Here is a 14,006-nt window from a genome sequence, read left to right on the forward strand (position 1 = left end):
GGTAAACACAGAACACAACAGCAATGTTTGAAATAGTTTATACCCCTCTAAGTGAATATTAAAGTTCCAATGTGGACAGCCTCATCAGAAAATGGTATTATTTATACTGTATACAAAACAGATCAAACCTTCATAACTTGCTTGCATGTGTTGCCATTTTAGCAATTTAGAACAATCATGGGTGAGGATAGGGAATTACCAACATGAGTTCTTAAAATGTTTAAATCATAATATACAAGCAATAGAAGACATCAGATTCTGAAGATGTGAGGATTGCTTTCAAGTGTAGTAACAATTAGTTAAGTGTGAAGGGGAAAGCAATAAAAACCAGCAGAACCACAGTCTCCCAGTCTTGAAAAGCCAACCAAAAACCCTAGTTTCTAAGCTAGGGTTTCTAGCCAGTTTTTGGTTTTTGGGAAGAAACTGTAACCCACTACAAGGTGTAATAAAAAAGGCAGGACTTCTGCGAAAATTATTGGCATTTTCTCACAATTTAAGGTGTTATTTTAATCTTTCTTCCTTTTTTTTTTTTAATGCTACATGTATTATTTTAAAATTCTTCGAAAATATCTAGCCAAGATTCTTGAATAGTATGCTTCTTTGTCAGATGTGATCTATTACGAAGCAAGTGGGAGAAATATAACAAAAGGGTTTTTTTGATACACATGCATAATCCACCAGCTGTATGCATGCATCAGGCCATGACAGCAGGCTACAGATTTTATGCATTAAATTCTATTATAAATACAGCATGCTTGTTATTTCAAATCAAATGGTTAAATAAGCACTGTTGTTTCCAACACTACTTCAAAAAAATATCATAGCTAAATAGAGTTTCCCCTGGCAACAAAGTTATACAGTATTTTATTTTGCCAAACAAAACCCAGTCATTCTAATGTGCACCCTATTAACCACTTAAGAGCAGGAATGGAGAGGCAACACAAGGTAGCAAAGATATTTTGTGCAAATAGTCAGTTGTGGCAAACAGGTCCAACTAAACAAAGCAGTTAGAGTGGTTAGAAATGTGAAGGTTTTCAGGCTGGAAGTACATGCAAGTTTTAGTGGATCAGTATTGACTTCAGAAAAAAAAGAAACGGGTAAGTGATTTAGTGATTACCGATACGGTTCAGTTTTTGTCTTTCTGCTTTCCTTCTCTTTCTTGGTCAGGGGAACCCTCTTCCATAGCATACTCCAATCCCACGCTCCTCTAGCAAACCCATCTTCGTCACCACCCCCTTGGGGCACAATCTTATAAGTGTTGCCATCTATGACATCTATAAGCGGCACAGTGCATGTGGTTCTGCAGGGTGGCGGGTGGTGGCAGGGAAGATGCAGGTATGTGCAAGGACCCGCGAGGCACACGTGCACCGACCGTAGTTCATGGGAAAAGAGGGGTGGAGGGAAAAACGAAAGGGTTTAGAAAATTACTCATAATGGTTCACAGTATGTAAACAGCTCTCTTTACCGATAAGGCTCAGTTTTATGCTTTCGTTTGGACTTTTCCTTGTGGTTTAACGGAATTCGTTTCCATAGCAAACTCCAGTCCCAGGCCCCTCTGGCAAAACCATCTTCATCCCCACCTTGTTGTGGCTCAATGGAATAATCATTCCCATCTATGTAATCTATTAGAGGTACAGTACATGTAGTTCTGAAACATTTATAGAAGGGAAAGAAAGAGCAAAATACGATTTCAGAAGAGCAATCTCTCTAATCTGAAATTTACACCATTAATTAAACTAATAGAGCAGTGTATATAAAAAGTCACATGTAAAAATATTTTAAAAAAAAGAAGCCTCATTGGAAGAAAAAGGAGATAGTCTTTTCTTTATGTTGTTTTAAGAGGTTCTGAAAGAGAAAAGTTAGGCCTGAGATGCAAATATATCAATTTGTTTATCATCACTTTTTCTGTTTTGTGTACTTCTTGACATCCATCTTCTAATAAAGCACTGCTGGAGGCAACAGAGGACCCCTCAGAGGGCTAGAGTTCTCATACTATTATTATTTCCTGTAATTTCTATTCACATCAGATCTTAGAGGTCAAGAAGTATGATGAACTCTTGGCTTTTACTAGTGTTAACATGGATATTCATTATTCTGTCCTATTCAACCACCCTGAAAATACAACCTCTCAGGATAAAAAACCATTACTAGTGCTCTCCTAGCAGCACTCTTTAGTAGAATTCTTCCTGTTTGATTTGCAATACACTCCTCATTGTGATTGATCACATACAATATTCACCAAGGAAAAGACATTATCTTGTTATTCTCCCCACCTTTTCTAAATGAGTTTCCCAGTGACCAGACTTAGAGCACTTCTGTCTTTTTAAGTGAAATCTTATGAGATAGAAGAGTGGTGGAAAAAGAAATGTTAACACATTGCTCCTCTTTGAGGCAGCAGCAGCAGCAGCATGCTGTACCCAGTGTTTCAGGGCTTGGAAGAAGGTTGCCAAGCATTGCCCTCCGGCATCATGTGCCTCTGTGTTGCTGGTCCCCCTGTAACCTCCACATTCGTGGGCAATGCTGGAAGATGCCTCTAAAGGTGCCTGTTCTCTCCAGCCTCTCTTCTGTCAAACAGTAATATACACTCAGTAGAAGCCCACAAGCATTTCCATCTTCTCACCAGCATCCTGGCCCAAACATAGTCTTGAAGTTGAGTTACTGCCTTTAAAACACACAAACCCCAGTTCTTCAAGAGACTTCTGGTAGCATGAGAGGTTAACAAATAGTTTTTAGGATTAAGCAGCTATTTTATGGTATTAAAGGGTTTAAACAAGCACGTGGTTTCCTAAACACACATACCCCTGACTACACAAGCTAAGAGTGCGGTGGCACACAGCAACAACAGCATTTCAACAGCTGGAAGAAATGAAACCCTCAGACATCTCTCTCTTCTGTCACCTCTCACAGATCTCCCCCTCACAATGCAGGCACTTAACCCAGAAACTCCTAGCAAGTGTGTGGGCTTGTGGCAGAGACAGGCTCAAGCCCTGCCCTCGATTTGCTACAAACAACACTTCAGAGGAAACAAATAAGGCCATACATCAAGACCAAAGATGAGAAAGTCATAAAACTCTTGAGATCACAGGGGCTATAAATCCCCATTAAATCAAAACATTCATCGCTACTTTTCCTCTACCAAAAATCATGCTTTTGTTTAGTTATTTTGTTTAGTCAGGCTCCTTATTCAGCTATAACAGAACATTTTATAACAGTGCCTCAGATCGTTGTAAAAAACAAGAGTTGTCTTACATGTAATCTACACTACACAAAATATTCAGTGTGCCTATTAAAATAAACCATTTAGACTTTAATTTGCCTATTTTCCTCCCCCCGTATGTATCTTTTATGCTGGGGGATAATGTAATCATCATACAGAAAATATTTATATAGTTTGATATAGATATAAAACATATTGACTGTAGTTTGAAAAGTGAACATTGTTACTGTGCCTTTTTCTCCCTAAAAGGCCAGATGCTGGAAATAATGGCAGAACATTACCTGTCCTTAGATATAGGAGCTATAAGTGGTGCATACCAATTAATTCCCACCTCACAATGGGCATCAAGGTAAACCAAAACCTTCAAAAGAAAAAAAAGAGGAATTTATATTTCTGTATACAAGATCGCAGTGATTTAATTAAGCTTATTTACATTGAGATACAGTCATATTCTAAACAAGAAAATGATGATTAAATGAGTAAAATTGATCTATTCTTAAAACAGTATCAATAATATAATATAATACTATATTTCCACACATCTATTGGAACTACCAAAACCTCTCCCCCCAAAAAGTAAAAAAAAAACCAGACTTGTGTGTGAACTGGCTCCTACCTGTCCGAGTTTAGCCTTCCGGGCTCCAATACTTCTAGCTTGGATCAAACCTTCTCTCCTCTCATTTCGAAATACCTTTACAAGGCCATTCCACTGCTTAATATAGTCATCCAGCCTCTCTTGTAAGTGTGCTATCAAATAACAAAGAAAAAAATTATTTTGGTGAGTTTTAATAATAAACCGTTCTGTATCCTTAATACAACCCCAAACTATCTATAGACCTTTATAAGAACCTTTATTTCAACCACTTACAAACACTAAAACTGAGAAGATCAAGACCTCTGACTTCACGGCACAGAGGTTTATCTCTAGGACATCTGAAGAAAAAGCATCTGAAGTGGTTGGCCACAACACAAGGAACTGGGTCGACAATTCCCAATCACTTCAATATATCACATAGTAGCTTACAGGTTCTCATCTGTATTCCAAGTGGGCAGAGAAGATTCTACACTTTAGCACATAGTCTTTTCACATCAGATAATGTCACATGTACAGCTGAAAGCACCACTTTTCAGTTAAACTTTTCCCTCACTTTCTGCCTCACAAAATTTTCTGCCAGTCTATTAAATCCAGAAACCTGAGGCAGGAACCCACCATGCTCACATTATTGCCCTCCCTCATACAGACCAGTTCCCTCTTGGGGAGGTCTTACAGTAGTCTTATAATGAAATTAATAAGAATAATTGGAGGGCTGGAAGTGCAAAAGGGATCTTTGTCAGTAAAGGGACAAATAACCACGCAACGATCAAGATGAGCTACGCTTAAATGCTTTCAGATTTGTTTTTGCACATTGGTCTTTGCCAAACTACTCTGGAAACCACATTCCTATCGCACAATTTGAAAAAAAGGATCCTAGTGTTGCATAATACTTTGCCCAGATGATTCTGTTGAGAAGACTCATGAAGGCAGCAAGGCTGATAATCAGGCGCCTGCTGTTTGAGGCTACGCTGATTTAGCTACTGGTGTTCATTTAAAATCTATTTTTGTACTGAAAGGCTCAAAAGAATTGCCTACAGCTTCAGTTTCTCTCAGTCAGGAACCAAAATAAGCCACCTAAGCTATAGCCGAGGCATCCATGCACTGGTTTGCATCAGCTCCAAGGGGCTGATAGATGTCTGTGCTGATCTAGCCAGGAGAGGGGACATGTGGAGGTGGAAGAAGAAGGATGCCCCTTTCAACTGCAAGGGGCCATCAAGTTACTTCAGTAGAAACATTTCCTGAATCCTGAATGAAAATGATGAAGTCTGGAGACTTCTGCAACTTAGTTTCACTATGTTTTATATTCAAGTTTAAACAAGAGCTACATATAATTGTGGAAATAGTTTTGGAAATGAAGCTTCCAAAATTGAAAATTCAGCAATTCTATGAAAGAACAATCTTCCAAAATCACTATCTTTTGATACATTTATTGTCTTTCCTCTCCACCTTTATAAAAGAATAAGTTTTCTCAACTAAGTTTTAGGTATTCTCTTCCCACACACATTTACAATTTCTTTTGTAAATTCTTGTGCATTAGGAAAACCTCAAGGATACACAAATGTCAAACTATAGAAAGAACAATTTTATCGCATATGCTGAACAGAATAACATACTACGTAATAAATAGAGAATATATGATATGATAACTGCGATATAAATTTTTATGGGATAAAATCAACAGAGTTTTGAGGTCATACTGAAGGGGTAAGAAGAGAATCTTTAAACCACACCATTATTTTTGCTGCAAATTCCAAGTATGTGTTACAGAAGGACTGTCAGGAATGTTTTAAAGATTTAAAACCTGAAGTTATTTCCAGCTCTCCTGCCTATGAAGCCAAATGTTTTAGTTATCAAACGTTCAACTATGTAAGGCTCACAGGGAGCTGTAAAAACCTGTCATATTGATTGTGCAAAGCTTTTCTACAGTACAAGTCTCAGGACTGTGCAGTCCATTATCTGAAACCGTGCCAGGGTTAGCAGCAAGTGCTATTTCCCACAGGAAAGCTGAATTTTTCCTCCTTCCCATACTACAAAGCCTGCATGACAGTAGTGTATAAAATCCCAGTACTTTTACAGTTAAAAATACTGTTTGGCCAGCATTAAATTTTGTTCACCTAGAACATGTATTTATGATATCTGTCAACAGCCTTAGAGAAACCTGGTTTTTGTTCAAAAATGTATATTTTATCTTTCAAAATATTATAACCACCAATCTGGCCTTCCCTTGTTTGAGTTCCTCTCTCCTGTCTGAGTGCATGATTAAAGCATGAATCAGTGTCTTTTAAAAACACATAGTTTCTCCACAGGATCTTAGGTATTGCAGATTAAAAGGAGAGGGAAGAAAAGCAGGGTTTTTTTCCCTCAGTTCATGGACATTAGTTTGAGAACTAGAAAAATGGTATCAGAAGTCCCCTCTAAAGCAACTGCCTTTGACTACCCTGAACTGTAATACTACTAATGTGGGGCTCTCAGCTCTAACACAAACACTAATCAATGCTTCAGTTTCCCCACGGCAAGCACCATTAAACAAGTTAATAAAAATACTGTTACCTGTCTACTCTCATTACTTCCCTTCTGGTTATCTCATGGGATGCTGCATCAGTGGAAAACACAGACAGCAATAGGGAAAAAAAATAAGTAAACACAAAAGGTAGACAAAGCCTTTGAATGCTGCTAGGAACACTGGTATTGACCTCTCAGTTACTCTTTAGAGGTGCACAGACTACCAAAGCTGTACCAGCTGAGATACTGACCTCTATGCTCCAGAAAGAAAGCAAGCTGGTACCCAAATAGATAACAAGTGGTTGAACACCTAACACACCACCGTAATTGTAGGCAGCTTTAGAAAATACAGTTTTATGAATTCTCATTGCCTTTTCAGAACAGCCATTTCCTTCAAACACTAACACTCATAGAAAAACAAACTGTTTCCATGAAGAAACCCAAGAAAAGCTGGGAAAAAAAACCCCAATGTGCAACAGTGTGGCCTCACTGACACTGCTGCAACTCCTCTTGGACTCTGATTAATACAGAGGTCTCCACTGAAAATGGAGATAGCATCATTTACTTAGTTAGGCATCATCTTCTTGTTACTGTTCCCTTTGTGCTCTGACAAAGGAAAAAAACACCAGAGTAGGATTCAGCACATATCTCTGCACAGTTCTCCACAGTCAAATCCCGTTGTTTGCAGAAGAGATTAAGGAAAGAGTGTCATTCAGCAAAAAGACTGCTCCCAACTGACTTTATACAAAGAATTATAATGAAATGAACATTTTCCAAGCATAAGGCATGACATATATAAGCTTCTATGCAGGTGCAACTCTCTTCTGATGAAAGAGGATTTCTCAAAAGGAAGGACAGGCAGGGGTTTCTATGAGCCAGTCTTTAGAAGTGTTTGCAATCACTGTTTTCCATTTTAATTTTATATCACTGGAGAAGGCAGCAGCTAAGAAATAAGGGCAGTCACACTGAGTGTGAGCAAACATCTACCCAGTCCAACACTGGGCTCCAAGAGTGTAAGATGGTCGTTGCTGGATGGAAAGGCAGATATGAAGTGTGCAGCCTGAAAGTAGGTGGGGAAGGAGAAAATCCTGTATCTCTGCTATCAGTATGGCTTTTCTTCTGGCTGGAAAAGCAAAAAGCTGCCAGCAGCTCTGCTGTGATTAAGGGAGTTTGCGTTTTGCAGCTCTCCTAACAACTGGAGATGTCTTCGGGCAGCTTGGCACACTTTGCAGCCCATACTAGTTCATCCTTCTCTCTGGGGAGAAAGAAGTGGAGCAAGATTCTACTCTCTTGGCCATTTTTCATCTAGAACACAATTTGAATTATTGAAATTAAGTTAATTATATTTACCACGTAATAGCCTAAAGCAGTTGGAAGAATCATTATAGTTAAATAGTGCAGTTGCAGCAAGGTGTTTGGAGCAATTCCAGCCTGTGCTTGCCTTCCAGTCACTCATATCTGGGAAAACTGCACCTTGAGCTCTCTTTATTAAATTTTCTGATTCAAGAAAGTTACTTGGGAAACTGAAGTGTGGCAAATATAGAGGCAACGATCTGCTGGATGTTAGGTCTACGCTAGCTGTATCTGCTAACCATTCGTTTTATGAGCAGAAAGCAAAAAAGTTCTGTATTTCAAAATAATTTTTTTAAAAAATATTGCTTTTATTTAACAAACATCATCTACTGGAAAACTAGTTTTTATGCCAGACAAACTTATTCCATGAACTATATATACACTGAAGAGTCAGCTAAACTCACATGAAACCCAGGTACTGAGCCTTATCATTAGTAAAAAATCTGCTAAGTTTTCTAGAGACAGTCTGTGTCATAGTTACTTTATACAGCTAACTCAGTCCTTGAATAGCTCTGAAGAAAAGCTGTGATCCCAGCTGAAAAGCAAGAACACACTATATGTCTGCTGGCTGAATTATTAAAATTATATCCCTAATGAGAGAAGATATTTTTATTTTATAGCATGTGTGTATATCTAAGCCAAATTCCCAATACCTGTTAAAGGATACAGGAGATTATAATTTAGCATTCAGAATCTTTATTAGACTAAGCTAACCATAGTCAAGTTTACAATACAGGAAACTTTTCCTCTCCTATTAAAACAAACAGAAAATGATATCTACCTACCCACAGGTACGATGTGAGAATTGACATAAAGTAACTATTTTTAATAGTGACTTAAAAAAAAGGTAAACTCAGCTATGTGATGAGTTTGGTTTTAAAATTTATAGTGGATATGCCCACAGAAAACAGCTGCCACAAGTCTAGAACTGGGAGAAACCCAGATCACTTAATAAAAATGAGAGTTTCAGAACAGTCATCTGTTTTCTATGCCACTTCACAGTTTAGCCATTATAAAAACAAAGAGGAGAGTATCCTGTGCTGCTGACCAAACTTGCCTCTGCTCCTAAAGCCATCATCATTGTCTAGAAGAGACTGTTACTCTACACATTCAAAATTATCTTTTTATTTATGGGTCTGCTCTTTTTCTCTGTCAACTTCTTTTCAAGAATATGCTGCAATAAAATCCTACAGAATGTGCAGCTTTGATGCACTCTTTCGAAATTTGTTTAAAGTTTAAAATCAGTCAGATTTCCTCTATATCAGTCAACTTATATCTCTAGGATACCATTTTCAGTTCTTCCCTGTATGCAGCCTTGAGTTACACTAATGCAAAAAAATCAGTTTACATTTATATGAATCACATATGAGTACATGCATCCTGACTATAAAACCAAGACCAAAATGTAAATCAGAAAGGATGAAGAAAACCTCTGGACTTATGTTGATAGGTAGGACTCAAAGAAAGGCAGTAATTAAAACACACTTAAGTTCTTATAAGTCTGTCCCCTAAATAAGAAACAATAAACAGCTTAATACGATGTTTAATTTAAAAAGGATGTTAGAATCTAAAAGGATATATTGAAAATTAATCAGATAATTTGATATCCTTAATAACCTTTTAATTATAGTTAAAAACAACATTAAAAAGACATCTGAATTCCTATATGGAATAAAGAAAGGGATTATTCCTAACAGGCTTAGCTCAAATGCCTTTGATACTGTTCAAACTACTTGTTTTCACAAAAGCTAAGAGGGGTATTAGGTATCCCAGCTTTCTTCCATATAATACTCCATAACTGTGGTAGAGAACTTGCTACATATCCTGTATTTCAAACAGCTGAATACAGACAAAGGATTGCCATCTTTACAAGAGCAGTTCATTGGAAGAGCTTCCCCTTTACTGAAATCTCAAAGGACTGTGAAAAGGCAACCTACATTCCTTCCAGAGACAGCATGGCAGGTAATAAATCAAAAGAAAACCATTAAAAAAATAAAAAAAGTTTCCTTTTCTACAAGTAGTGTGTTAATATTCTAAATATACCTTTGTTGCTAAAATCATCAATCAGCACAATTTCTGCCAGGTATTTCCTTGGTGTTCTTTTAATGACACTGTGGACTGTCCTCATGAGCGTGGACCATCCTTCATTATGGAAGACAATGACAACGCTGGAGGTGAGCAGGTTATCATCATAATGCCAGTATTTGCATCTGTAAAAAGATTTGATTTTTATTAGTTTTCACAATATGAATTACAGAACTGCTTAACAACACCTCTGTGCAAGTGACATCTTTGCTCATGGCTATTCTTCAAATTTAAGAGAAACAGGATATAAAAGGTAATACAGCTTAAGTGCATCATAGAGGTATGAGGCCCAAAGAGCAACTTCGTTTCCACCTAGAGCCTTTTTTCCTCCTGAAAGAGGTGTGATGCAGCTCTTCTCAACATTTATATGCTTCCTCCAGTGTAGGTGCCTGGTATTGCACAGACCCCACTGAGAGACCCCTGTCACCACCACCACCATCACCACTTTGCTGCTTGTGCAGCCGGTAGAGAACAGTGGAAGAAAAGACTCAGACTGCAGCTGTGATCAGTGTCCTCTTCAAAACATCGCACTTTAGGATGGGCTGCTTATTTTGCTCATCAACTGCATCACATACACAATAAGGACATGCTGTTTCTTCCTAAGGTTCTTTAAATCATGTTTAACCAGTAGAAGGACTCTACATAAAAGTATTTCTGTTTGCTTTACACAGTCCACATGCAGAATCCGCATAATTAGCAAAGTTTTACATTGTTATGGCAAGGCAAAACTCATTAATTTCTGCTCTTTCACAATAAAATAGATTTAAACATAATAAGTAAACTTTCTAGAAGTACAGCAGCAGCACATGAAATGCTCATGTCATCTGCTCTAAAAAGAACAATCTCCTTTTGCAAATACCATCAGAAAAGCATAGTTACTCATGGGAAACATGTAATCCCATGGCAGAGAAAATGTGATTTTTACTATCCATTAGCCATGGTTAAACTTTTAGGTATAACTACTAGCTAAAAAAACCCCAACCTTATCAAATCCATTCAGCCCTCCATTCCCTTAAAATGCTAAGTCATGTGTTTCACCATATGTGGGAACTTAACAGCTTTGGCTAAATTTTTGCAATCATACATTTCTCTTTTAAACAAAATACAAACAAAAATTAAAAAAAAATTAACTGTCAAGCACAAGTTTCAAATCTGGCCCAATTTCAATGGGCTCCTTCCTTGAAAGAGATAAAAAGACATGGATTAAAAAAAAAAAACAAACCAAAACAGGACAAGAGAAGAAACCAAACAAAAATACTGCGGAAAACTCAAAGGAATAAAGTGAGAAAATGAACACTGAAGTGCTGCCAAATTTTAGAAACGGACAAGAATTTATAAATCCTTTGAAAGTGCAATGTCTATATAAAATTTGACAAAAACACTATCACAATAACAATGATCACATATTTTGATCAAAGTTAACAGTTTCTAACTCTACAAATGCATTAAATGGGAATTCAAGTAACAGGTTCAATTTAGCACACATCTGGCTATAATATACATCTTTCTAGTAGCCAACATGACAGATCACAATTGCATCAATGGAGTGTGCAAGACTACCCAGTGTCAGAAAGTGTGACATAGGAAATGTAACTATTGCCTATGTTCATTTCTATTAAACTTTTTCAATTGAAGTATCTGTATCAATGGGTTCTAGCTTGGTGTGCCATGAAACTCTGTATTCATTTAAAACATTTCGCATTTCTATTTCTCTGTGGACCTGGACTTGGGTATTTTTTCCTAAGGGGTTAAAAATTATTTAGAAAACAAGCAATATGAGTATTTCAGCCCACATTTTCCAATACCTATTAATCACATTTATACACAATGGATTTAATTCGCAACTGTAATGTTCATTTCCCCAACTGCATCCCTAAGTGACACTGTTCACAGTCTCCCTAATTACAATCAGTCCAAGTATTTCCTTAACTGGAAGTTTCCCCAGCTGATCAGTAGCCCCTTTTCCAACTATAATAATTCAATTCCTATCACCAAACACATAGATATACCACTTTTGATTGCAATGTGCAAAATCCTTCCTTTTTAATCTTTCAGCAAGTAAAGTCTTTAATAGAGAGCCTTTTCAACAGCATCTATCATGTATTAAGAAATTATTAGTGATAAATAAAAACTTTTAAACTTATGGATGCACAAACTTCCATAGTTACAGTTCTCTATATACAGTAAGCTTAAGTGCACAGAAACATTCCTGTGTTTGAAAAGAATGGCCTTAATCATCAGAAATCACCAGAGTTTCTGAAACTACATTCAGTTAAATATGGAAAGAACTCACTTTACAGATCTATAGGTATTTAAAGAGTGTGTCTTTGGTGATGAAGGACACATTCTACTTATTGTCAGGGAACAGCATAAATATTTATTTCTCACCTCACAGAAAATGAAAGGTATTTGGTAGAAACATACTATTAATTTTGGTCCTGTGGGAAAAGAAAATTACAGAATCAAAACAGTCTACAACAACATTGTATCCAATAAGGCATTTCTTTTCTTAGGTGAGCTGTAAGCAACGTCTGAAACAGCACGATCACTACTGACTGAAGTCCTCCAGAGCAATTGTTTTTATGCCTGAAGTAGATGCAGCTAATCATAGTTACAAGTTACCAATATACAAGTGCTAGACTGGCTGCTTAAAAGGTTCAGGCCACAGATGCCTTCCTTCCACATATCCCTCTCAAAGATTCCAGCTGATTACAGGATGCAGTGCTACCATTTGTAGCATAAGCACTTAAGCTGTCAACAACTTACTTAGCCATTTGCAGAGATAAAACTGATATCCTACCTAGGTGTGTTAAGTGGGCTGTGTAAAAGGAATATTTAATATGTTTAATAGCAGATTTATAACAGAAATGTGTTGCTTTACACATATATATTATTTCTGGTGATATGGTTATGTTAAAATGGAGGACAACGAGGTGTCATACATTCAAAAAAAACAGCATAGCAGCTGAATGCCATCCAAGACCTCTGTGCAAAAGGTAGTGGAATAACACCTTTTGCCTCAAAGGAGAAGGCAGTATCTGATGCACCTTGACCTGTGCCCTGATCTGCACCTTCAGCAGTTTAGCCAGGAAACTGTTTTGCTCTCCAAATAAAAAGACCACAGTTTCAGACTGCCTTCAAGGGCAAAACCAAAACAAACATTGAAAAAGATCACAAATATTTTGACTGCTTACTTCTCCCACTTCCTGCAATAAAGGTTAGTCATATTTAGCAAAAAAACGGTGAAGAGCATAAGAATGAGAGTATGTAGCTTTACGTAATTTTAAAAAGCCAAACCAAGTACAAAATCCTGAATGCAACAATACATTTGTGAACAATTTATAGCACTTAAGCAATTTTTGATCTGCATTTAATACATTTTTAAAATATAAAACCAAAGGTCTAGAAAGGCTTTTTGCTATACATCCGACAATCTCTTCAAATCTGTCAACACATTTTACTTTTTAAACTTGAAAAATCATATACTGCTAAATGTGTCATTTGCAAGCAGCGAAGAACTAAATTTATATCTCTAGTAAGAGTACACTTTTAGTTTTTTTCCAGAGGCTTTATTTCACTCATTAGACAGTCCACAGACTGAATCATCAAGCCCATAAGCTCTAAGAGACTGCAGTAACTCCTATGCACTATCTTCTCTCTCATCTTGCATGGAGAACTGGAGATTTGAAACATGGTAGTTGTTTCAGATATGTACAATTAATAAATTTTTTAATCTCTGTGGCAGTTTTTTCCCAATAAACATGAATGTTGCTCAGTTTATCTGAGTGACAAAAGCCAGGAGCCTCAGCTCTCATTTCCTTCACATCTACAGGGAAGCAAGCAGGGAAGAGCCTTTCCTCAGTGGAGCAGCACTGACATCCAGTGGTGGGCAAACCACATACCAGGAAACCATAAATGTATCTTCCTTGTGTTAGAAGCTGAATTTTAGAGTACTGTTTTCCCTCTAGGTTTTAGGCACCAAAAAAAGGAAAATAATATGTCTGAATTTCCAGGAACTTTCTTCAGTTTTAAAAAAGAGGGTCAGCATTCAGGCAAAAGCTTCAAGCTATTGAAGACTGGTATGAGCAGATTCAAAGTACAGAAGGGTCTGTGACAAAGAGGATTTGAATATGTTTCAGCCTCTAGCTTCATCCCTTGGGTGCAGTCCTGCCCACATACGAGCACAGTGCCCATTCAGGCGTAGCCTGCTGGCCAGCTGCGGCAATACACTATGCACCAAGTCAGTAAACAAAG

General features: G+C 37.3%; 1 protein-coding gene across 4 annotated transcripts in view; it reads right to left on the reverse strand.

Annotated features, from left to right (window-relative positions):
• Positions 1 to 14,006, reverse strand: part of GALNT7 (polypeptide N-acetylgalactosaminyltransferase 7) — a 78,464-nt gene that overhangs the window by 18,010 nt on the left and 46,448 nt on the right. For 3 of the 4 annotated variants that reach the window (XM_027886941.1, XM_027886942.1, XM_027886938.1), the window contains exons 3-6: positions 9,711 to 9,877; positions 3,834 to 3,964; positions 3,499 to 3,578; positions 1,118 to 1,300 (exon numbers count right to left, since the gene is read on the reverse strand). In XM_027886941.1, the coding sequence (XP_027742742.1) occupies positions 1,118 to 1,300; positions 3,499 to 3,578; positions 3,834 to 3,964; positions 9,711 to 9,877 (561 nt within the window). Of the gene's footprint in view, positions 1 to 1,117; positions 1,301 to 1,465; positions 1,649 to 3,498; positions 3,579 to 3,833; positions 3,965 to 9,710; positions 9,878 to 14,006 lie in introns of all 4 variants that reach the window. The other variant, XM_027886939.1, reaches the window with a different exon arrangement.

The sequence above is a fragment of the Empidonax traillii genome, unplaced genomic scaffold (assembly GCF_003031625.1).
Source record: "Empidonax traillii isolate 1590-97213 ecotype Southwest subspecies unplaced genomic scaffold, ASM303162v1 scaffold198:size1128796, whole genome shotgun sequence".
Classification (NCBI taxonomy): Eukaryota; Metazoa; Chordata; class Aves; order Passeriformes; family Tyrannidae; genus Empidonax; species Empidonax traillii.